The following is a 25239-nucleotide window of genomic DNA, read 5'->3' as shown; positions in this document are numbered from 1 at the left end:
TGACAAAAAAACAGTTATTTTGGAGCCGGTCTTACAATAAAGAGCTTCAAAGTAGAACAAAACCTGACCTGATATGAAATAGAAAAATCCAGTTGAGTTCACATGTACCACATAAGCATCAAAACATGCATTTTAAAATATCTGTTCACTATTTTTTTTGGCTGTAGGGATGAAATCTGAGTATAAATGGCATATTTGCCAAAACTGGCAATTTAACAGTCCTGGTCTTGGCTTGATTTAAATTACATCATCTGATAGTTTAACCTAAAAGACAGCCTCTATTATTTTTAAAGTGCATTTAATGTGTCTGGAGCACTTTAGAAGCAAGTTTGGGTTCATTCATTTACTTTTAGCTTCTAAAAATAAGTTTTTATATAAGTACACCTGTACTAAGTGAAAATGCTCTAATACTGCAGTATCATGTATTAAAACACATATTTTTGTCTTAAATCAGATGGAAACCTGACTAGCTGGTGTTTTGTACTTCAGAAACATGCAAAGCAATGGAAATAAAGAAAAAACGACAGAGTAAATCTTCAAATATTTGAATTGAGGCCATTTATAGGACACTTCTTTATCCAATCTGCACAAAGTTGAAGTCACAACATACATGTACACCATGGATATAAGTTTGCATAAATCTTTTTTTTTTAAACAAATTTCCGTAAAACTTTGCAGTTAGACTAACAAATTGATGAGCTTTACACAAATGAAGTATTTATTTGAGTTTCAGAACAAGCCGATCTAAAAGGTAAGGGATCACACTTAATTCCTCCAAAGACTTTTTGTTGTATACGAATATAGTGTGTTTCTTCCTAATTTTGTCATAAATGCACTACAAATTACCTGTGTTATCGTACCTGTACTGGCAAACTTTATCGCTCACCTAGTCAAACTTGGTCATTTAGTTTCTAGAGCTGGACTCTTGACCTTACTGTACTATTTTCACAAGAATCATTTAATTAATAGAGTAAAAGTATCGAAAATGGTCATACGTGCGAACTTACACGATTTAATCATATTTATTTGTCCCGCAAACCACAGATACGTGAGGACAGGTCCCTATATGAGTGCCCCAGAGGCTCTGATATACAAAAAAAAATGTACATGTAGGGACCTGCCGATACATCGGTAACTAGATGTGCATTGTATTGACCCATATTGTATAGAAAAAGGGAAAAAGCCAAAAAATATGTGAAAAGTCTGTCAGAAAAAAAAGGGGATACGCACCAAGAGGGACATGTCCTCAAATACCTGTGTCATCAACACGATTAAGCAGGTCAAATTTCTCCCAAAACCCAAACTTAAGAAACTTCGAATTTAAACCCATAAATTTGTGTTTCAATCTCATTTCTTTGATAAGATGCATCATGAATCTGACAAAGAGCCCAAAAAGTGTGACTTACGGTGAGTTTTGTGAGACTATTTAAAACTGGACCAAAGCGTTTTAGTATATTTAGCTGATCCTGAGATGCCTTCTTACACAACTTACCAATATTATGAATATCAAAATTATGCTTTAATATAATCAACTTCTATAATATTTTTTTTACAAAATAGCGGAAGTCAAATGTCTCAATTAAAGCCCGCTCTGGTTACGGGAACAACAAACATATCATGGAACCGGAGTATTCTGGTTTTTGACTTAAACTGGAGTGAACCAGCCCATTTATTGGTATAAATAAATTATCACATTATTCAATATTTCAATATTCTGTCTTCAGTGTAGACACGTCTTGAAAAAAAATGGACTTAGAACAGACACTCCTTGCCTGGAGAGTTTAGCCAATCTCCAGATGCAATAATCCCTTTAAGATTCAGTGCTGGAGATACTTTTTTTTTTATTTTAACCACAATTGGTGGTGGTTAAAACAAAAACATATCTTCAGCACTGAATCCCTAAAGGGATAACAGATGCAAGAATTACAGGACAAAAATCATGTTAGGAAACTTATTCAATTTGGCAGATACATGTAAGTCATTTTTAATATTATGTTATGTTATTTGAAATACAATTTAAAGTAACAATGGTTTCCGCAATAGACAACTATTTCTCGAAATATTTGGAACTTGATTAAACCCAAGTGGGTCCAGTATTGTATTAAGATTAAACAAGTACACAGGAAAAAATTGTTCTTTTTACTTATAACTTTCATCAGGAAATAACGCATGGCACGCAATTTCAATTTTCTTTTCGAACCCCACTAAGTTAACAGTATTTGGCCAATTTGGGAAAAAGAACTGCGATCAGGTGACTTGCGTTTCCATAGAAGAGCGTCCTTAAGCTCAAAGGGTAAAAAGCACAGCAACACCGACTGCGTTGGAAAATCCCCCCCAAACAAAACAAAACAAAACAAACCAAACCGAAAAATAGTTAAGAACAAGGAGTGGCATGTATACATATGGACCATCCATTGTTTACAAAGGGACCGTTCATTGTATACACAGGGACTGTTCAATGACACACTGCCTACAAAAATGATGATACTATATAATTTTCAATCTGCCCACTGACTGTCTTAGAATTTGAACTCCCAATGCCCTGCCTTATTTCAGCATTTTACCCCCACCTCCACACACACAAACCCAGATTTCGGCTTTAAAGGAGAGATGTTTATACATGTATGTACATTGTAAATATGCATGGGTGGTACACACATTCACTACCTGTAATATTGGTAATACCATTTCACTATTAATGTAAAAGAAAACTTCTGAACGCTATTAGTGGATTCAGTGGGAGTACATGTATATTACGTCCCAGAAGTTTATCCTGGGGGTGGGGGGATATTCCAATACCATATACTTGAATGAGTTGATCGTGTTAGATTTAGTGGATATTTATTTAAATTATTATTTATTTCATTAATCCTTATACAAGTACATGGAAATAATATACTAGTAATAATTTATTCCTTTAACTGTCTCTTCCTTAACTGTAACCCCCAAAAACACTCAATGGGTGTGCTTAGTTGTACTTAGACAGGCTTTTCAGGTTACACACAGGGCGTGTTTGTGCTACTGTTTTAAAGAATTACACTCAGCAATTATCGAAATATTAGTTGCTCTCACTCATGCAGAATAAGGATATGATTATTTATCAAAGAATCAGCTTTGGCCTTTGTCAAACAAACAAAAAAAAATATTATATGATTTCATGAGCGGATCCAGAGATTTCGAAAAACTGGTTCCAGAATAATGGGTACAAGGCTAAGAATTGCTGATCTGAGGTACAAAACATAATAAAAAATGTCATTAACAACTGTCTATACAATATTATATAATTAGTCGTGAAGGACAGTATCCAATTCCAAAATGAGATATATATATAGTTGACTCGCTGATTAATCTTTATTCTTTTTTTTTATTTTTGCAAAAAAAAATTTAAAAATCTTCCAACAAAAATGGGATTTAAACTTCTGACCCCTACATTCCAAATCTGCCAGAGGTTCAAATATGTACTAATAGTGGTTTTAATAATCATCAAAACAAGTGCTGTCCCTTTGGCAGTTACTGTGCTATGAGTTTGTCCGCTGTATAAATAATGACTGGTAATTATCTTAATGCTATAAAAGGATATGTTAATTAATCAGCGTACATTCTAATTGACACACTGTTCAAGTCTTGGTTGGTTGACATTTTTTGGGCGTGTAAATTTCGGGCAGACAAGGAGAGCAATTGGAACTAATTTGCCATTTCCGCTACACTAAAAAATAACCTCAGATGCAAAACGGATAATTTCTTCTTGAAAAAAAAAATGCCGGAATTGTAGTCATACACGAAAAATAATGCTACCCACCAGGTGGTGCTAACAAATTTGGCTAGATATTACAAGAAATAAAGAACAATAACTAAGTGAAGAATGTTGGTCTCAGTATCGTATTAATTTTCCCATAGACTTCTATAGTGAAGTGCATATTTTTAGGATTTTTTAAAAAATATGTAAATTGATTCAATAAAACTTTCACTTATGTAGCATTTCTAAGGACATGTGAAAAAATAATTTCCCGCAAAGAAAATAGGGTGAGTCCACGAAGATTGGACAGAAAAGTGGTCTTGAACTATAAATAGCCATTTTCCCTACTTTCACTTTCGTTTTGCACTCACCAAACCAACCTTTTCAGTGGAACATTTTTATGATATTATGTTAGATTTTCTTTTAAAAAAGTTCTTCATCTTACAGTGTGATGTTTGCTCTAGTTTTTAAGTCATTGTTCATGTCTTTTGACAAAACATTAGTTTGTAGAGAGGCAAAAAGAAAATGCACTATATTTTTATGGCATCCATGTTTTGACGCACACCCGCTCAGGGATATGCAATACGATACTGGTACCTGTTGGGGCGAAGCGAGGAGCTAGGCAAAAACAGTAATGGTAAAAAATATTTTCAGATGTCATATTAATCAAATATAATACACTATAACACCATAAATCATTTGCTTTAAATCTATAAATGGATCCTACTAGACATTAGCATCAAAATTAACTTTTGGCGTCTCAAGTGGAGACAACTCTTCAACTAAATTAAAATAAATATAAGTTCCTATGAAAGGTAGCAAAGAAGGTCAAAAGTAACGAAATTGAACCCGTGAACAAAACATTATTTACAAAATACAGTAAATTATGCGTAGTAATAATATGAAATGGGGAAAAGTTAGAATATAACATTTGGAGATTTAGGAAAACAACAAATTATCTGTTGGTGCTTTGTTACTTAGCAAACATGAAAACTGTGCGTTAAAGGCTTTCAATAATAAAGTTCTAACACTTACCTTCCTAATAAATTGTCTAAACTTAGGAAAGCGTTGCAAACAAAACTATAAGTTCATGTTGCGTTATGAGTAAATATGAGTTATCTCCCTTGCTAACCATTTTAAAAGATGCTAATCTATTGTAAAGGTACTCAACAAATGACTCGAATTAAATAACAAAACTTAAAGATTACAAATGAATTCTACATTACCAAAATTCATCACTTTAAACAAAAATAAAATACTTCACAAAAAAGTTGAGGGGCAACTGCCTTTACGACCCTTTTAATTTGCTTCCGAGAATAAGTTACCCAATTGCAAACAAAATAACAAAAATATAATTGAGTTGCACGCATTGCAAAAATGCAACCGAGAAGCCTCTTTAATTAAGTCTTGCACTTAAAAAGGAAAATAAAATTTACTAACCTGAAAATATGCAAAGGTCTGTGAATGAAAATACTTTATTACAACTGGCTGGTTAAACTCCAAATCAGGAATGAAGGGTAACTACACCAAAAGGGGCATTCACAGATTTACCATAGTTGATTATGGTATATGGAAGATAATCCTCGAGGCGCAGCTGAGAGCATTTCTTTTTCATATGCAACTATCGTATAACCAATTTAGCTCATACTTTATTTGCCGAGATATCAATGAAGTTCAATCATAAACATCATCATTAGACCAATTGAAGACTAATTAGAACTCGTGGAAGAAACTGCAAACGGAACTTAGGACAAACCCTATAATTGGTATTCACATGAATGTCAACTCACCAACAATATACAAGACACCAAAAAAAAAAAAATATCTGTCATATGAAAGATGTCAGACAACGTACATGTAAGCTTCGGAAACATTCCTCTGCTTGAACCAGATAGTGACGAATCTACGAATTTTCGTTATATGATATTCCAACCCAAGACTTGTACTTTCAACAGGAAAATTGAAGGAAAAAAATCAAGTTACATATACAAATGTACTTTCAACCGACATAAACCATTTTTGACGGTAGGCCCGGTTCAGCACCACATTATAAAAAAAATTATACAAGGATTTTATAGTTACGTGATACATACACTTAATGTGCAATGCTATTAAAAACAAGTACTTTTTTTCAAACTAGAGGCTCTAGAATGCCTGAATCGCTCACCTGGTCAAAACTAGTCTTTATAACTTTCTAAAGCTGGACGCATGACCTAACCGTACTAATTTCACAAGAATCATTTAATCAACACAGAGCAACTTAGTTAACCGCCCGGTTTTCATATTACAACATAAATCTCTAATTGTCATTTGTTTTCTAGGGCAATAACTCATAAATTGAGCAACAGATCTTTATGACAATTTCAGAAGAGGTCGGTTTTACCATGCTGATCAATTTCCCCCCTAGAAAATTAGACTAAACCCTTTGGTTTTCAAGTTATTTCAACATGTCCTCATTTTTGTTAGTGGCGGCATTTATTTCGGCAGATATTGTTAAGGATATCCTAACAAAGATTCATGCAATGTTTGGTTACAATCTATCCTATGGCTTGAAGTTGTCTAAGAGAAGATTTTTAAAAAATCCATTTCAGTACCCATAACTGATTCATTTTTCAACGGATCTTGCTGAAAATTTCGGCATTCACGTACATGTAGGTAATTCCATCATGCTGAACAATTTTAATCACTGCCAGATTTTAAAATTGAAATGTAAAATTCAGGGAAAAAATCCATTTCAGGACCCATTACTCATTCATTTGTCAACGGATCTTTCTGAATATTTCGGCATAGGTCCACCCCATCATGCTGAACAAGTTATTCCCTACCAGATTTAGCTAAACAAAACTGTTTTTGCGTTTTGGCGTAATTCTACAATATGACCCCTATAGTGTATTTTTAGTAACGATGGCCATATTTTCGCAAAATCAAAAATCCCCACATACAGATTGTTAAACATGTTCTACATAATATTCATGCAGAGTTTTAGTTTAATACATCCAATAGTTAAGAGGAGAAAATTTTCAAAATTGGAAATGTGTAATTCGGAAACAAGATCTATCTCAGGACCCATAACTCATTCATTCGTCAACGAATCTTTCTAACAAAGTCGGCATAGATCAATCGTGATTAACAATGTTACCCCTATATCAGATTTTAGCTAAACACATCTGTTTTTTAGTTATTTGCATAAGTCTACAATTTGACCCCTGTGGTCAATTTTTAGTAACGGCGGCCATTTGTCTGACTTGGGGATATGGAGGAACGGAATTCCAACCTCTCACGTTGTAGGAGTAACTCAATACTTACCCCAGCAATGCTAGAAATGTCTGCCAAGCTATTTTCTGACTTGGGGATATGGAGTAACGGAATTCCAACCTCTTACGTTGTAGGAGTAACTCAATACCTACTCCAGCAATGCCAGATGTTGTCTACCAAGCTATTTTCTGACTTAGGGATATGGAGGAACGGAATTTCAACCTCTCACGTTGTAGGAGTAACTCAATACCTACTCCAGCAATGCTAGAGTTTGTCTGCCAAGCTATTTTCTGACTTGGGGATATGGAGGAAGAGAATTCGGACCTCTTACACTGAAGGAGCAATTCAATACCTACTTCAGCAATGCTAGAGGTTGTCCGCCAAGCTATATTCTGACATGGGGATATGGAGGAACGGAATTCGGACCTCTTACATTGTAGAGGTAACTAAATACTTACTCCAGCAATGATAGATTTTGTCTGCCAAGCTATTTTTGACATTGGGATATGGAGGAACGGAGTTCGAACCTCTTACGTTGTAGGAGTAACTCAATACCAACTGCGTCGGAACTAGAATTAGTAATTATTCAGCAAAATTACCTTACGTAATGTTCTGAAATATGAGTTATTTTACTGAGGCTTATAGAATTGTCGCACTTTAATTCTTGCTGCAAAATCCTGACATTCTGTTACGCTTATTATAGTATTTGTATGCTGTTTTCTTTTATAACTGCAAGATGCTTGGCTTTAGAGGCATGGACGAACACCGTGATCTATGTACATAACCATTGCTGGAATTCTTTGGACGGGCATCTAAAATCTTTCAGGGTGGTTATAATCAACACAAGGTACAGCCAAAGCATATTACATAATGGGAAGACATGGTCAACCTAACCGTCAATACCAGCCCACATGGAAGGTAGCCGTCAATAATATTCATGAGAGGGTCGCTTTAAATTTGAATTTGAATTAAGTGATTCGTATAATAAAAATATTAATTAGGTATAAGAATAAGTAGATCTTTTTAAATATTGTCATATTTTTTTTTCAAAAGTACAATCAAGGGCGGGAACTTTTGAAAAAGGGAATTCTGGATAGTTCCCGAGAAAAATGGAGTTCCAGGCTATTTGCTAATTTTTGCCAAATTTACAAAATTCTCCAACAACTACATGTACGCAGACTTTTTGTATCGCGCAAGAATTCTTACAAGTAGGCTTCTGGAACATGGTTATGTTGCTACAAGATTGAAGTCATCAATGCAGAAGTTTTGTGGTCGTCATCATGAACTCGTGGATCATTACGGTGTATCCATCTGCGCCATGAAAACTTATTTGTTCAACGTGTCATAGTGTTCCTTTCCTCTTTCGTCTACCCCGAACTTTTTATGAGCAACTCGGTGGGTGTTTCTAGAAAAGTTCTACCCTACCGGTCCATCTGGTCCATGCCCAAGTTTTCAGTGGAGTCCGAGTTTCCCATTTGCTTTAGTTACTTTGTGTGTATGGTTTTAGCTGCTTTATATTCTTTGTTGTGTACGTCTGTTTTCCATGTCTGGTCTTTGTACCTGGATTACATTCTTTTGATTTCCGCTATAACCTTGGTTCCCTCTTCCTGTAGGTACATTATTTCAGCCACGAATTAATTAAAAGTTTGACCCATGGCGGATTCAGAGATTTATTCCTAGAAGGGGTTTCCACATGAGAAGAAGGGGGATTCGAGGCCAATATTTGATCATTTTGTCCTTAACAAAACCTCTTCCTCCCTCCACTGGATCCGTCACTGATCATTACTCTTCCGCAAGGCTGTGAAATTGTCGCTTTTGTAAATTTGCAGGATCGAGGACATCTATTACTGACTGCTCATGGCAATATGTCATAACAAGCGCATCTTACAATGTTACAAATATTCCCAATAAACATACGAAAATCAAGTAAGGAAAAGAGATGAGAAGTGAAGACTAACTTGAAGTGTTAAAACACCGTTGATATCCTGACCTCTGTCCAATGAGCATTCCATTATGTACTGAGCGCTTCGTGAACAAGATCTATGAAGTTGGCTGTTAACGTCTGATCAAGTGGAACTGTACAGTAGTCTTTGGGACTGACCATTTATCTTTTAGGGGCAGATGCTTTGCGTTTTTAAGCAGTTATGATTCCAATTTTGGATAAAAAAAAAACATTGTGACCAAACACACAAATAAATAAACAAACAAAAAATAAAAACTTTAAGGTGAATGCTTTTTAAAATTGCACTCTTCTAAAACTTGATCCTTCCCGCAAGATGTTTAATGGACAGGTCTCTTTAAGATTTCTCAGAGGGAACTATGATTGCCGGATATCTCGACGGAAGAAGGATCTGGATTTATAGTGTTATGAATTGTCTTGTACAATATTTTGGTGGAGTTGTTTATAATTTTGTTTAATAATCCAAGCAACAAGCATTTACGGATGCAGCCCCCCCCTTTAAAAAAAAAAAAACAAAAAAAAAAACAAAAAAAAAAAAAAACTATGGTAATCTGCTAAATATTGTATTGAATATGGCAATTTTTATCATATTCTTTAGTAAACCTGTCATAATCTGGTTTCCTTTATACTGATTTTGGCAATTATGTCCCATTCATGAAATCCTGGATCCGCCCCTGAGAAGATACAGTAAATCTAATTTACATTCAAAGTCGATCTTGGCGAAAAGTGAACATGTCTAGACAATGTCGCCCAATGGAAAGAAAAATGGAGTATTGTTGGTACAAATGAGCAGCCAGAGTAATTACTGGAAACTATAACTGCAACTAACAAATATTCTACCCTAAAGTGCATGCAATTTTTACCGTGTTATTGACAATGCGTGCATTCTCCGCTACTAGCAAAAGTTCGTTCTGCAATGCGCATGATCAAAAGATATTTGCGAGCTACATTGGGAGACAAGAGACTGTCAAACATTGCAATAATTAATGCATATTCATAGAGACATATCTGTGTGCATATCAGATGTTATTCACAATTTTGCCACCAAAAAAAAAAAAAACAAAAAAACAAAAAAATAATAATTAAAAAATAAAAGATTTTTCTTTCCTATGATAATTCATTACATTGTGAATGATTCTTTCCCATGCTTTCTTTAGTGGTTTAATTTCGTGAAAATCGATACACTCAATGTATACTAACATGAAATGTCTAAAGACAACAATAACAAAACTGACGACAGCATGATACCATTATTCCACCGCAGTCAACAATGATGAAACTGACTATAGCATGATACCATTATTCAACCGCAGACAACAATGACGAAACTAACCACAGCATGATACCATTATTCAACCGCAGACAACAATGACGAAACTAACCACAGCATGATACCATTATTCCACTGCCGACAGCAATGATGAAACTAAGACAGCATGATACCATTAATCCACTACAGACGACAATGATGAACTGACGACAAGATGATACCATAATTCAACCGCAGACGACAATGACGACACTGATGAGAGCGTAGTACCATTATTCCACCACAGACAACAATAACGAAACTGACTGTAGCATGATACCATTATTTCACTGGCTGTACTTGTGTAATTGATACAAAAGCTGGTGTCCGCGATTGTTTAATGGTGAATTAATAGGATGTTACACCATAAAAAACCAATCAATTAATAAAACAACAAATAAAGCCTTTAGATAAGAAACCAGTACAGTAAATACAAAATCCGAAAATGACAGAGTACATCGAAAAGGAAATTGTCGTAGACGACAATGACGAAACTGAAGACATCATGATCCCATTAATCGACGACAGACGACAATGATGAATTGACGAAAGCATGATACAATTATACCATCGGAGACAACAATAATGAAACTAACGACAGCATGTTGCAATTATTTCACTACAGCCAACCATAACGAAACTAACTATAGCATGATACCATTATTCCACTACAGAAAACAATGACGAAACTGAAGACAGCACGATACCATTATTCCACTACAGACAAGGATGAACTGATGACAAGCATGATACCATTACTCCACCGCAGACGACATTGACGACACTGACCATAGCTTAAACCATTATTCCACCACAGACAACAATGATGAAACTGACGACATCATACCATTATTCCCCCACTGACGACAGCGTAATACCGTTATTCCACCTCAGACAACAGTGACGATACTGACTATAGCATATCATTATTTCACCGCAGACGACAATGACGATAGCATGATACCATTATTCCACTGCAGACGACAAGACAATGACAACAGCATGATACCATTAGTCCATCGTAGGCAACAATGACGAAACTGACGACAGCATGATACCATTATTCCACTGCAGACGACAATGACGACAGCATGATACCATTAGTCCACCGCAGTCAACAATGAAGAAACTGACGATAGCATGATACCATTATTCCACCGCAGACAACAATGACAAAACTGACAAAAGCGAGATACAATTATTTCATCGCAGTCAACAATGATGAAACTGACTGTAGCATGATACCATTATTCCACCACAGACCAAAATAAAGAAACTGACGACATCATGATACTATTATTCGACGGCAGACGACAATGACGAACTGACGACAGCGTGATACCATTATTCCACCACAGTTAATTATCTGTTTCAAACTTTTCTTGTTTAAAATGTTAATTAATACTAGTGAAATCGAAAGGAACCCTCTTAAATAAGGCCTCCAGCATGGAAGGCATGACCTCTTTAGCAGATACAATCAGGAAGACATGAAACATATCATCATCAGATGGTAGCGATAAATTGGACACATCTTGACAAAACATCAACAAGACCACACTTTAACAGCCCTTCCATGGACACTAGAGTTACAGCCAAGCAGAGATAACATGGCGTCATACCATTGTGTTTGAAATGCGCAAAATTAACCCCATCATGGGAATATCTTCTGAAAATGGCCAGAGACAGGCCAGTACAAACAAAAAAGAGATTTTAGTAATATATGTTTTATTTTTTTTACACCAGCAATCTGAATACTATTACAAGACAATTTACACAAAAAATCTCAAATGTGCTTGGATTAGAAGTAAAATTCTGGATACTTGAAACAATTCAGGAACAATAACTCTTCTCTTCTAAAGTTGAATAAAATCAGACTAATTATGGAGGACTGCAATGGTTTGATAATGTTTCACAGTAATTTTGAATTGAAAGCATATTTAATTTACACACGATCAAAATTGACATACATGTATTATTAAGTTATTGCAATAGTAACTTTAGAACTTAAACTTCTATAGCATTAAAAAAATTACCAAAAAGTTAAGTGGTAAATGTTGTTAAAATAGTGTAATAAAGTATACAAAAAAGATCAAAGAAAAAAATAACGAAACAAAAAAAAACAAAAAAAAAAAACATAAGTTCCCACTATGAAAAAAAAACTTGATGATTCAAACTCGTTTGTTCTCAGAAACAAAATTTAATTACTGATGACTGATCGACAGGATTGACATGGAAGCAAAATGGATTACAATGTACTTTAGAATTAATATTATTGGACTGGATCTGTATTGAAACTAAATAATTAAATAAGTTTTAAATCAGGTAAAATGCATGTCCATTGCCCACAAATATGAAAAAAACAATTTTACTCAAGGATACCTTCTTTATCTGAAAAGATTATACTTTGATCTCTACATCAATAGATTTGTTTAGAATAATTTTTTAAGAGAATGTAAGAAACAATAAATTTTTGACAGAATTAGCTGCCCTTGAAATGTTCATTTTGTGTGCATTTCATTAAGATTATAAATATCCTTACCAAAATGCTTTGCTTTTCAAGTGCACTGTGGTGTGGTGTTAAAATAAAAAAAAAACAAGTAATATTGACATATATTTGTTTTGCCTCATAACAATTTTTCCAATTTAGCCAATTACCAATAATGTTTTTAAATTTGGAATTATCTACAACTGAATGAATAATTACAAATGAACACTATATGTACATGTATTTTATACATGTTATTAACTTCACTCTTCAACATGCTGAAGTGCAAGTTCAAACAAATAATCAAGACACAATGTATAATACATGAAAAACTTTTCATAGCTTAGTTCTACATAAACAAAAGTTCTCACTAGAGAAAAAAATTCCATCTTAAAAAAAAGAATCCAAATAGTCTGCCTTTCATGCGATAATCCATATTGGCAGAGCACATCATTAAAGACTCCGTGAATCGGCAAAGCCTCTTGAACGAGTCCATGTTGACAGCATCCTAAAGATGAATATATATTCCACAGAATGTATTGGAATGTGTCACTTCTTTGATGGACATTAAATATTAGGTTTGTCATTAATATCCATATTGATCATGACATATGTTGGATTCGCCCATTATCGGAAAATCCAAATTCACGAAATGTTTAAAACCAACTTCACCATGCCTTGGCCATCTACATGTAGATACACGAATATTGTCCTTAGTGTTTCAGAAGATAAATTTTAAATCATTCTACCATTCAATGTACATGTACATGTAATTCCATATGGTTAGGCCTCATTAGTTCTAAAATAAAAACTGGGTTTATTCATCTCAGGGAAAATCCTAACTGACATTTTTAACAAGTCACTTGATATTTCCTATTCAATTGTCAGACTTTGGTTTGGTGGAATTGAACTGTGAATAATTGATGTAAACATACTTACAGTGGGTATCCAGGGGGTTCATGGGGTGATGGAAAATTTGTGTTACATATATCTTCATTAAAAATATCCAATGAGCAAATAATGACCTGAGTGCCCTTTGGGGACCCCCCTTTTTTAAATTTCTCAATCCAACTCTGTAAGTACATACACACGGAAATGAAACATATATATATATATACAAAAAAAATAAACAAATATTGTAAATGAATAAATGTGCATTCTACTCATGCCATGTACATTTATATATTGATAAAAATTACATTTAAACATAGATGATGTACTGTACACATGGTAAGTATTGAAGAAATCTCCATGCATTTACAATTAGTGAAAATACATGTGATTTCCAGTTTATTTACTTTAAGTCAAAAATATTTCAAATTTCAAGAAAAAAAAATGAATATACATGTAACTTCAGAAGAATTTATAAATGTACAGTACATGAAGAAATGTATTTATTTTTTTTTAAATGAAATTTGAGGTGAATATAGATGTACAAGGATATCACAAGTTGTCAAAGTTGAAGGTGAAATGTCTTGTATAACAATTCAAATCCTGTATAAAAATAAAAATAAAGTATAATACATGTTTTTACATACTACTTCTTTTACAGTTTCATTTTAATATTTGAAAGTATTGTTTTTTAAGAGTCATTAAAAGGATGCATACATGTACATGCATTCATAATATTTATAACTACAATAAGTTATATTTGTTTACAGTGCCTAACATGTTCATTGTTTTAAAGAGTCTTTTAAAAGAATATACATGTATATACATATATGATATTCATGACAAATAACAAATAAATATTTTTTAAATCATTTGAGTAGGACTAAATCAAAGATAGAAACATGAAAATGATAAATACAACTATATACATGTACAAAAACAATGAAGTGAACAGATTTTCACTGATGACACATCTAGATACATGTACATGTATTTGAAAAAAAAAACAACTTGATGAAGACCAAGACTTATTAATAAAGAAATATAAAATAATTTCCAAAAAATCAATTATTTTACTAAATAAACTGTTCAGGGTTTCACATTAAAGGTTGCCCGATTGCCCGGGGCAAGTAAATCGCCGGTCTGGGCAAGTAAAAACGACATCAAAGTTGCCCGACTGGGCAAGTGAAAAAAATATGTGCCCAAATTACATTATTTCTGATCATCGCAGCTCTAAAACATCGAAAATTACTTCTGTATAGTTCGCCATTCTTCCCGACCTTGCCGACCTAGATTATCATTGGATAGTTTTCTGATTTTCCCTTTGCCAAAAATAGATTGTATGATATTAATGTCGACCAATCAGATGCGTCCAATTGTACATCTATTTTTGTTATCCAATTGAACATCGCGATTTATTTATGGAATTTCTTACTTTGGAAAACTGTAAGAAATCTGTATCGAAAACTTCGAAAATATGAGAGAAAAAGAGAAATAAAATTCTATAGAAGATAGTTATTGTTGTCCATTTGTTAAACTAAAGATGTGAAATAAAAACTCCTCACATGAATACTTGTAATTTCTTTGCTTCTTGTTTTACCCCTTATTCCCGCAAAAAATATGACGGCTTTTCGATTTATTTGGCTTGCAATTAATCAGTTCTCCCCAAGTGTCGAGGGAGTAAGCATGGCCAAGCAGGGGACACTTGACTGTTTTGGGGTAACTGGGGTCCCCGAAATTCCACAGAAAAATACAAAAGCTGACTATGAATTAAAACGAAAACGTGGGTTTAATGATGGATGGCTGAAATTTATGTTAAACCACTGTCATCTGCATTATAGTTGAACAGTTTCTTGCCATCCACGTCTTATTAAACAAGGGTTTCTGGTTTAAACACTATATAGTGACACAAAGTTCTGGGCAAGTGAATCACATATGTCACTTGCCCGACTGGACAAGTGAATATAAAAGTTAACGTCAAACCCTGAAACTAATTTAGTATCATTTCTTTTAAAGATTTTTTATTAAGTTAATTACAAAATGTATTACATTTATGTAAATAAAAAAGTAAAAATGTATTAAAGATAATTAAGTCAGTAAATTAAAACATGTTTCTTAGAAAAAAATTCTGATATTGTTATGAAGATTTCTGATAAATTAAATCATTATAGATTAAACATATTTTATTTATCTTTAGATCTGAATTTGTTTAATAAATTAATATTGTTTTAGTCCATCAAGAGAAGAAAAAAACACTAAATCATAATAAATGCACCATTCAACAAAATATACATGTACATGTTATAATCTTATTAGTCATAAAAATACAAACTGGCATTGTTCCTCACATGAATCATACATTAGATTTGAACCAATTATAAAATACAGGTATAGGTGTTAACATAATTACAGTGGCGGGTTCAGGGTGTAGTCCCCCTTTGAATAATTTTTAATTTTTGCAATCTATGGACCTTAATGAGCAAATAATAACCTGGCACCCCTCCCCTTTTTCATAATTTCTCCATCCACCCCTGTTAGTGCTAAATATATAAAATCAAATACACATACATGTACATATATATTTACAACAACTGACTTAAAAATCAACATTTTATACATGTAGCTGTACATGTACCTAATGTGAATCTATAAATTGAAGATATTTCTATTTATCATTGCATTTGCAAGTACATGTAATCACTGTTGTGGTTAATTTAATGTCCTTAGTAGTATCTTTCAATAATATACATGTAATTAATATTTCAAGAAAAAAACACAATAAAAGTTATGAAATAAATAAAACTTTTAACAAAAATATGTTGATTTTAGTTGAAGCAATGAAGACTTATAAGGATATCACATGTTGCCAAAAAAATTCTATGAAATTAATTCAAATCATGACTAAAAAAATGCTACATGTACATTACATGACTGTACTTTTTTTAATTATTGTTTTAAAGAAATTTATTTTTAAAAGTCTACATGTAAATACTGGGTATGAATAAATCGCTAATACATGTACATATCTTTTACCTCATTCATATCTTGATGTGGTACATGTATGGTGTTAGATATTTACACAAAGTAATACTAGTATTAAAATTTTTGATTTTAATTATTTTCTGTTTTCAAAGGATAAAATTTCATTTATTTAGAAACATGAAAATGCAAATATATACAACAAAAGGCAAACATTATTTTCAATGATGACACATCTACATGTAGATACATGTACATGTATTTGACAATCTTGATGAAGGCCAACTCTGATTGATAAAAAATGTAAATTAAATTTATTTTACACTGTACTCAATATGAATTTTCTGTACTATTTGAAACATTTTTTAATAAGTTAATAATTATCATATTTTTGTAAATCTTATGCCAAGATAAAAGTAGAAAGTTCTGTCAAATATTGTTAAGATTTTTGAAAATGAAGTCCAAAAATTAAATCATGTATCTTTTCTTTTTATCAAGTTAATTATCATATGAACAAATATATGTTTATTTATGTCTGACAATTAAGAAAAAGATGGAAATGTCTGATATTATTAAAATTACTTTAGAAAAACAAACCCTACATGTAAACAAATATTTAATAATTTATTTTTTATGAGAATTTTGCACTGAAGGTATTGTTTATCCGCCATCCATATTATCTCACAATTGCAGAGCTGAAATACCATGATTTCCCGTCATATTTCTGCTATTTACATTTAATGAAAGAAAAACCTAAGTTCCGAATGAAAATGTTACAACTGGTACCTAATATGAAACTCACCACATATAGTATTCAATTGGCAGGGAACCAGAAATATGGCGGGAAATCATGGTATTTCAGCTCTTCAATTGTGAGATTATAGGGAACATTTCAAAACATCCATAGAAAAAAGATGGCGGATAGACAATACGCTGAGTGCAAAATTCTCATAAAAAATAAATATGGAAATATTTCGATCTCGGAGGTAAGAAAGAGAAATAATTGTATGAAAGTTGTAGTACAGAATGACATGAATTAAATGCCAACTTTTTTAAAGGAACTTATGAGTAATTTAAAAGATAATTAAAAAACTGCAAACAGACTGAGGTGAATTCGAGTATACATTTAAAAAATAAAACATGTTTTCTTACCTTGAAGTTGAAATTGAATTAATCTCAATAATTTGTTTATTTCAGTGATGGTTCTCCATCAAAAGTCAATATACAGTAAATATCCTGACCACCATCATCTCATCAACAACAGTGAGATGATGGTTCACTTTATCATAATGTACACACCGAGGGTCATACAACCCATCACCTCCACTGACTACAACTTCATGTTTATCTCCATCCCTTGAAATTAGTAATAAATTATTTTTCCCATAATTACACACAAAAATATTCTGGTGTTCATCCATTGATAATCCAAGAGGCTCTGACATTGTATTGTGATCCTCGAATGTGAAGATAACTCTGAGGTCAGAATCTAAGACAGTAACTGTGTTGTTGTAGGTAGGACAGGTATAACATATTCTGTTGTCATCTGTGTCTATATATGAATCATCATCAACAGTCCAGTCTTTATGGAGTTTGTCTATTTTTTCTGTATCTACATTAATTTTTCGGATTCCTACCTGAGGTACACAGAAGTATAAATGTCCATCACTATATGTAATTCCACTGACATCACTCTTTATCTGAAGTGTTTTAATGATTTTACTCCTGTCTACATCTATGATGGAGATTGTTTCTGGGTCAGGATTAGAAACAGCAACATGGTTCTCATTAATGACTGTTACATCCCATGGTCCTCCTCCATTAAATCTGACTGATGATTTGTGTTGACCATTACTGTGTAGTATGTTTACTACACCATTGATACAATCAGTCAACACCAGGAGTCCATTAGGCAGGATACAACAACCAGGACACCAACCTTGATCTACTTTAAACCGTTGTTTAAGTGTCAGTTGTCTGGGGAATCTTGTCTTCACCTCTGCCTGACCTATGTTTGGTTTGTTTATGTCTATGGATGCTGTATTTTTTTCTTTTGATACTTTAATGTCACACAGAGTTTTTATTCCAAAAATTGTGTCGTCTGCTGTGATGTTTTCATTCATTTCTATGTCTGTATTATCCATGGCTCCTTTTTCAGATAATTTGTGTAAGATTTCTTCTGATTCTTGGACTTCTCTCTCCATTTGTTTTGTGGCAATGAATGTTTCGAAATTTGATACATGGTTCTTAATGAGTTCTTCCTGTTCCAATAATTCACCAAGTTTTCTTTTATTGGATTCCAGGATTTTTGTGGTGGCTTTGATTTCATTTATATTTTCATTTACAACTGACTCTAACTCTGATAGTGTTTTGTTTTCTAGTTTCTTAATTTGATCAATAAGATTTTGTGTTTTTTCTTTCACCTCAGTTGATAGTTTTTCCTTCTTTTTCTGTAGTTTTTTCACATTTTCTTCCCTGTCAATGATTGCATTCAAGACAGCTTCATGATTTGTTTTTATATTGGTCCATAAATCCTCGAAAACTGCAGATGATTTTACTTCACGGATGACATCTTCTATATCTAAAGTGTCTTTACACTTCTTATGGGACTCCAGTCGACATTTTTGACAAATAACAGAGTCATGAGACCTACAATAATATTGATATCTTTGCTTGTGTTCTTCACAGTCAAGTTGAATTTTTTTGTCGATGAATGATGCCATTTTTCTGCAATATAAAGAGAAAACTATGAATTTTAATTTTAGTCCAGGAGACAATTCTCTTAAAATCAATTATATATAGCTTAGTATAATCACTTTTTGGGATTTGGCATTGGTTCTATTTTTTTGTTTTGACGTTGGTGGTCAAAGCAAAAAAATTTCTCCAGGGTCGAATCCAAAAATGGATAAGGCTTGTTACAAAATGTATTTTTATTGACTTTTTAATGAATTTAGACCTTTCATACAGGTTAAAATCAGTTACATACAGCTGTGCTGCGAGACGTAGCTTGAACTATTATTTTGTGATTTGGCACTGAGGATATTTTTTTCTTTTGACACTGGTGGATTCAGCTTATTACCATTTTTTTTTATTGACTTTAGAATAAGTTTATATAAACCTTTCAACTTTCAACTACCCTGGACTTTTTATGAGCAACTCGGTCTGTGTTTCTAGAAAAGCAGAGGACACTTAACCTACTTTGTATGTATTATTTTAGTGACATGTACTTCATGTTCTTTTTTATGTCTGTTTTCTATGTTTTATCTTTCTCACTGGATTACTTTCTTTTGATTTCTGCTAGAACCTTGGTTTCCTTGATTATTATTCATACAGTGGGTTAACCCTCATGGAGCGCAGTGGTCAAAATACTAAGCCTCTTGACCTGACTAAGCAGATACGCTCATCAGTTGTTTGAATTGTAGCGACAAATAGCAATATTTGACTCTTTTTTGCTATTTGTCACTTATATTCAAACGACTGTGCGTACATGTATATTAAGCCCTTGTTTTCCGTTAAAAAAATCCAAAGTTGTGATTTCAAAGGTTAAACCTACTCCAGCAATGCTGGAGTTGGCAAGCTATTTTCTGACTTGGTGCCATCCTAAGAGTTGGGGTATGGGGGAACGGAATTCCAACTTCTAACGTTGTAGGAGTAAGGTTAAACCTCTCTGGAATCTCGAATTTAAGTACTTGCATGCGTCATCCCTTTCGGGATCGGTGGTGGTCAAAACAAAAATATATCTCCTGCACCGAATCACAACAGGAATTACTGTCATGTCTTAACTTGGCACAACCGTATATATCGTTTGAAAATCAACACAGTTATTGAGGGACAATATGTTTGTATGACTTACAGACATGCAACACCGTCAGGGATTTAAATTAGCGGTGGTCCTGCACCTTTCAGACAGACGCAGAGTTTCTGTTTCAATGATGACGTAGGTCTGCGGGTCTCACTAATTGGCGACAAGAGGTGACAAAAAGCGACAAGAAACAACAAGTGGAATAGCGCAAAGAAATTTTTGTTTTTATTTAAACAGAGACATACAATTGTTTATTTATGTGTTTGATTTAAAGCAAAATAAATAAATAAATAAATAAAAGAATAAAAAAAAAATAGGAAATATTGTCTTTAAAAACCAGGAAAAGAATATTTTTCAGGTAAAAATGTGAAGATAAAAAAGGTAAAGTAAAAGTAAAGTCCGAAACAAACTCAATATAACATCAAACGAAACGAAGAACGAAATCGAAAGAAATGAAATATAACAGAACTAATCAAAGCAGATCCATTAATTTAATATAGAAATTGAAACATGTCCCAATAATCATTATAATTGATAGGATTTTAGGCTATGCCAAAGATGGGCGGAGCACTTGTGTAATCGTCTACTTCCGTCAGAATATTTTAGCCAGTCATAGTTCTGGTCTTACATTCTACATACATGTATATAGGTCGCTGACTCTTCGTTAAAACAATTAATTGTGTTTTGGGTTGGAAGGAAAAACTATTTGAAAATAATATACGTTGTGAAGTGGCTCAGTTAAACGTACATAAGAATAATGAATAAGTTAACAATAGCCACATTTAAAGGTAAAAAGGGAACTACATACGAATATATTCAAGTTACCTATTCATTTTTAAACGCATAATAAACCATTTGATGTTTAACTAGAAATGAAAACCCAGCGAGATTGTAAATAGTCTTCAATCATAGAAAAAAGAATAATAAAAGGAATGCCGAGTACTAATTGGGAAAACTGTCTTATGCAGGCCTTGAGGCAGTGGTTCCAGTCAAGAAACATTATAAAGAAAGGAATGGTATGCTTTTATTTGTCGCTCATCGTTTGACCATTTTTGTTACAAAAAGGTACCATAACCCCCAAAACCATCCTGACGTATCATTCACTGTATCATAAATATATTTTTATTACGGTTACCGCCTCATGACAACGGAAGCTACGAGATGGCAAATAAAAATGAAACTTTGCATAGACGATGGCATATGAATTTCGATAATGCACTTCTTGGAAATTGTGCCATATTTTGGTCTAGTATTATTGCTTTTTGCAATATTAATCATTCTATTTTGCTATTTTGGCCATGATTGGTGAAATTATATCACAGGGGCTTGCTCACACTATGAAATATGCAGCCCGACTCTATATATGAAGAAGTATTTGGTGGTGATACCTGTGTTTATTTATTAGGTTGTTTGGAGGGCAGTAATAAGTAAAAAATATATTTGATTTTATTCGGGGTGGGGGGTGGTTGAGTTGAAGCGAGTTACCCCAAAATCTGGGATTCCCGTTTTCTTGTTATATTACTATTCGGACTGCATATTTGGGAGTAGGACCAATCCCCTGTGATAGTATTATAATACTTTATCGTTTATGTTAATGTACGTGTCTCTGTACTAGGTGCCCAGAAACTAAGCGCTTTCACATGACACATAGGTGTCTATGAAACAACTTGTAGCACTTGAGCTATGAACCTTATCAACTGAGAAATGAAGATAGTTGAGTGTAACACGTTTCTGAGGATATGATTTATTTCAATGATTTGTGGCTTAAGGAGGTAGAGCTGGGGTAGGGGACGCCTCTTGAAATCAGTGATATGGTTACATCATATTCGATTTCACCAAAGCATATAACGCTTTCATTTGAAACATAATGAAATCAGTCCAAGTTACTTGATGCTTACATGATATTGATGTCAAATGCTGAATACAAACGTTATAATGATTTGTAAGAGTTATGTCCTTTACCCTATGTCTACCTCCTTAAATTTGAATTATTTAACAGACAGTTTTGACCTGGAGGTCGATAAACTGAATTTCGACCTGAAAATTTAAAATTGGGAATGGTCAACTAGTAGTTTGTAGTTCAATTATGGGCTATATCGGAGTGTTCCATGTAAACATATATCGAACCCGAACATTACGCAAACTGGCACGCAACTATGATGCATAATGTATTTTGGTGTGTGTGTTTCTAAATGTCCCTCATAATCAGAATGGTGAATTTAAGAAAAATAAAACGATGAGTTTGATATTAACCATTTATAATAATAAGCTTATAATAAGCTTATGTTAAGATACGTTTGAATTCGATTCCCGTACTTTCCTTTTATTCCATATTTTTGGAATACGACGAATATTTGAGGCGCTAAAACGATTGATATAAATTGATTCAGTACATGAGTACTTTGATTCTACAGCATGAATCACCTCTACCATTGGCAGTGTCTGAATTCTACGTGGATTGGTACTTGAATATACATGTATTAATACTTGTTATATATGGATTTGTGTACATTGTATTGAGGCAGACCTCATTCTGTTTCGATATTTCAAAAAAAACAAACAAACAAACAAACAAAACCAACAAACAAAAAAACAAACAACAAAACAAAAACAAAAAAAACGAAAACAAAAAAAAAAAAAAAAAAAAAAAAAAAACAGACTAGTCTTAGTCTTAAAGTTTGACCCTTGACATATTTATCAACCATTATGAAATAATAAAGCACGGACAATACAAGAAGATGGTACAATGAACTGAAGTAAAAGCTGAATGGAAAAGTAAATCTTACTCTTTACTGGTCAGTATTCCCAATTAGCACGAAATTAACTTATTTGAACGTCAGAGAGGAAAACGCCCTGTTGGTTTAGTACGGAATGTTATCTTTTTACTTCCTGGTATAACCACAGATTACACACGATTAGTTATGGAAGCTCATAGGGTACACCCGAGTTGTTTTTTTTTTTTTTCAAAATAAGTCAGAATAATTGGTTAAAACTTGTCTTGTCGACATTTCAAAGGTCAGAATGTTGTTTTATAAACAAACATGTCGACTTTTATCATCATATATTTCTCGACTTTTTTCCCTAGTTCAAATGATCGAAGTGTGTGCATTATACATGTATCATGGCGGCTTGTTTTTGTCAACTTTGTAAACCACATGTCCACATATTTTATTTCAATACACAATTACACATGCGCAATCACGAATGTCGAACGCCTGTCAGATTGTTATTTACATCGGCTAGTTCTACATCCCATCAACAAATAATTTGCCGAAAGATAATTTATTGAACAAAATACATCTTACCAAGCCAATATAATATTATTTCCACAGAAAACACAATGTTAATGCTACAGACGTATGCTTTTCTCCCACAGGCGTATTTTAACCTGACAGGCGTATTCAGTCGTATTTAAGTAGAACCGGGAATATCTGCCAATCAAAATCGAGCTACATAAAGGACTTCGTCGACAATAAAATGACTTTTTTTTTTAATTTTATACTTCACTTGAGAAATAATTTCTTAAAATCACGTTTTTTAATTAAATCATTCAAATACTCTTTTCAAACTATTTAAATTCAGTTTCATTTTAAATTTACGATTTTCGTCGTATCTCGAAAATGCCCGTATGTAAATACGATCAACAGTGGAATGCTTGAAATCGAAGTACAACGAGAAAACAATGATATCTTGGCAGGTATCCGTCGAAGAAGAAGCGAAGTTATATACCAAGAAGAGAAATATACGATATTACCATGATGCTTGAAGCGGAGTTTTGACGGAGGTGTCAACAAATTAAAACCACACACGGTTACTGTACTGTGTACACAGTCACAGGTTAATTTATAGCACGCCCGAACTTCGTCAAGTTCATGAAGTTTTTCACAAAATTAAATTCAAATTCTAATATTCGGTAGGCATTGCCTAAACCAGCGAGCATCATGAGCTTTACCATATATGTACCGTCTGTGCGAGATTCGTAAAAAATATTAAAGGACATTACAATGATGGGGGGGGGGGGGGGGTCGACCCGGATGATTTTTTTCCTGCAAGTTCAGTATTTTTCTTAACATTTAAGCAGCGAGCAAAATCAATATTTCTATTTAAAAAAAACTGCCTTGTGAATATATGGGGAATTTTTTTTCAATAAATGAATAACTTGAACATTCCCCCCCCCCCCCCAAAAAAAAAATCAAACCCCATAACCCCCTTTCCTCTCACTCTTAAAATGGTCAATAACTGTACAGCACTTTGCAATACTTTACATTTTTTATCCCTTAAGGGCATCTCTAGCAACATCAATTTTAGTTTCAATCTGTACAGATGCCGGAAATATCACAGTTCTCCACCGATAGTGGGAATATTTTACATTTGACATAAACAAAGTTCAGATGACAGCTGCAAATTCCAAACAGAAAATTATTACCTTTCCTATCTTGGAAAAGCTATGCTGCGATTTAGATAATATAACAGTGGAAATACACGTACATACATCCATGTGTTTCCAGAAGTTTTTTATAAACATACCATTCACTTCTTTAAATAATTAAAACAAATTAGAAAAAAAACTTGAAAACTATCAGAAAAGATGAATTCATTTCTACTGAAACATAATCTTAACCCATATTTTCTAATTTGTTTGATTGAAGGATATGACGTATTTTTGGCGTAAGGACAGTCACTTTTTATTACTTCCGGGACATGACTTTTTTTTTCGTCAGTGTATTGGGGAACCTTTAGGTTACAGACCACCAATTCAACCAATGAGCATTTGGAACGTACACAAAAATAGTCCTACGCAGAAATTACCCCTGTTCCTCGA

At 33.3% G+C, this 25239-nt stretch overlaps 1 protein-coding gene across 2 annotated transcripts; it reads right to left on the bottom strand.

Moving 5' to 3' along the window:
• Positions 1-11968: 11968 nt before the first annotated feature.
• LOC148600644 (uncharacterized) lies at positions 11969-23327 on the bottom strand. Of its 2 annotated transcripts, none has more exons than XM_088558678.1 (2): positions 23204-23327; positions 11969-19342 (listed from the first exon to the last, which is right to left on the bottom strand). In XM_088558678.1, the coding sequence occupies exon 2, from the start codon at positions 19336-19338 to the stop codon at positions 17833-17835; it is 1506 nt and encodes a 501-aa protein (XP_088414804.1). In that variant the 5' UTR covers positions 19339-19342; positions 23204-23327; the 3' UTR covers positions 11969-17832. The 2 variants fall into 2 exon arrangements, with proteins under 2 accessions (XP_088414804.1, XP_088414805.1); XM_088558679.1 differs by lacking the exon at positions 23204-23327 and adding an exon at positions 20469-20556.
• Positions 23328-25239: the final 1912 nt, after the last annotated feature.

This window comes from Perna viridis, chromosome 13 (assembly GCF_037379345.1).
Source record: "Perna viridis isolate PV_CMFRI_1.1 ecotype Kerala chromosome 13, ASM3737934v1, whole genome shotgun sequence".
Classification (NCBI taxonomy): domain Eukaryota; kingdom Metazoa; phylum Mollusca; class Bivalvia; order Mytilida; family Mytilidae; genus Perna; species Perna viridis.
The sequence above is the reverse complement of the archived record's forward strand: the minus strand, read 5'-3'. Positions and strand labels throughout refer to the sequence as shown.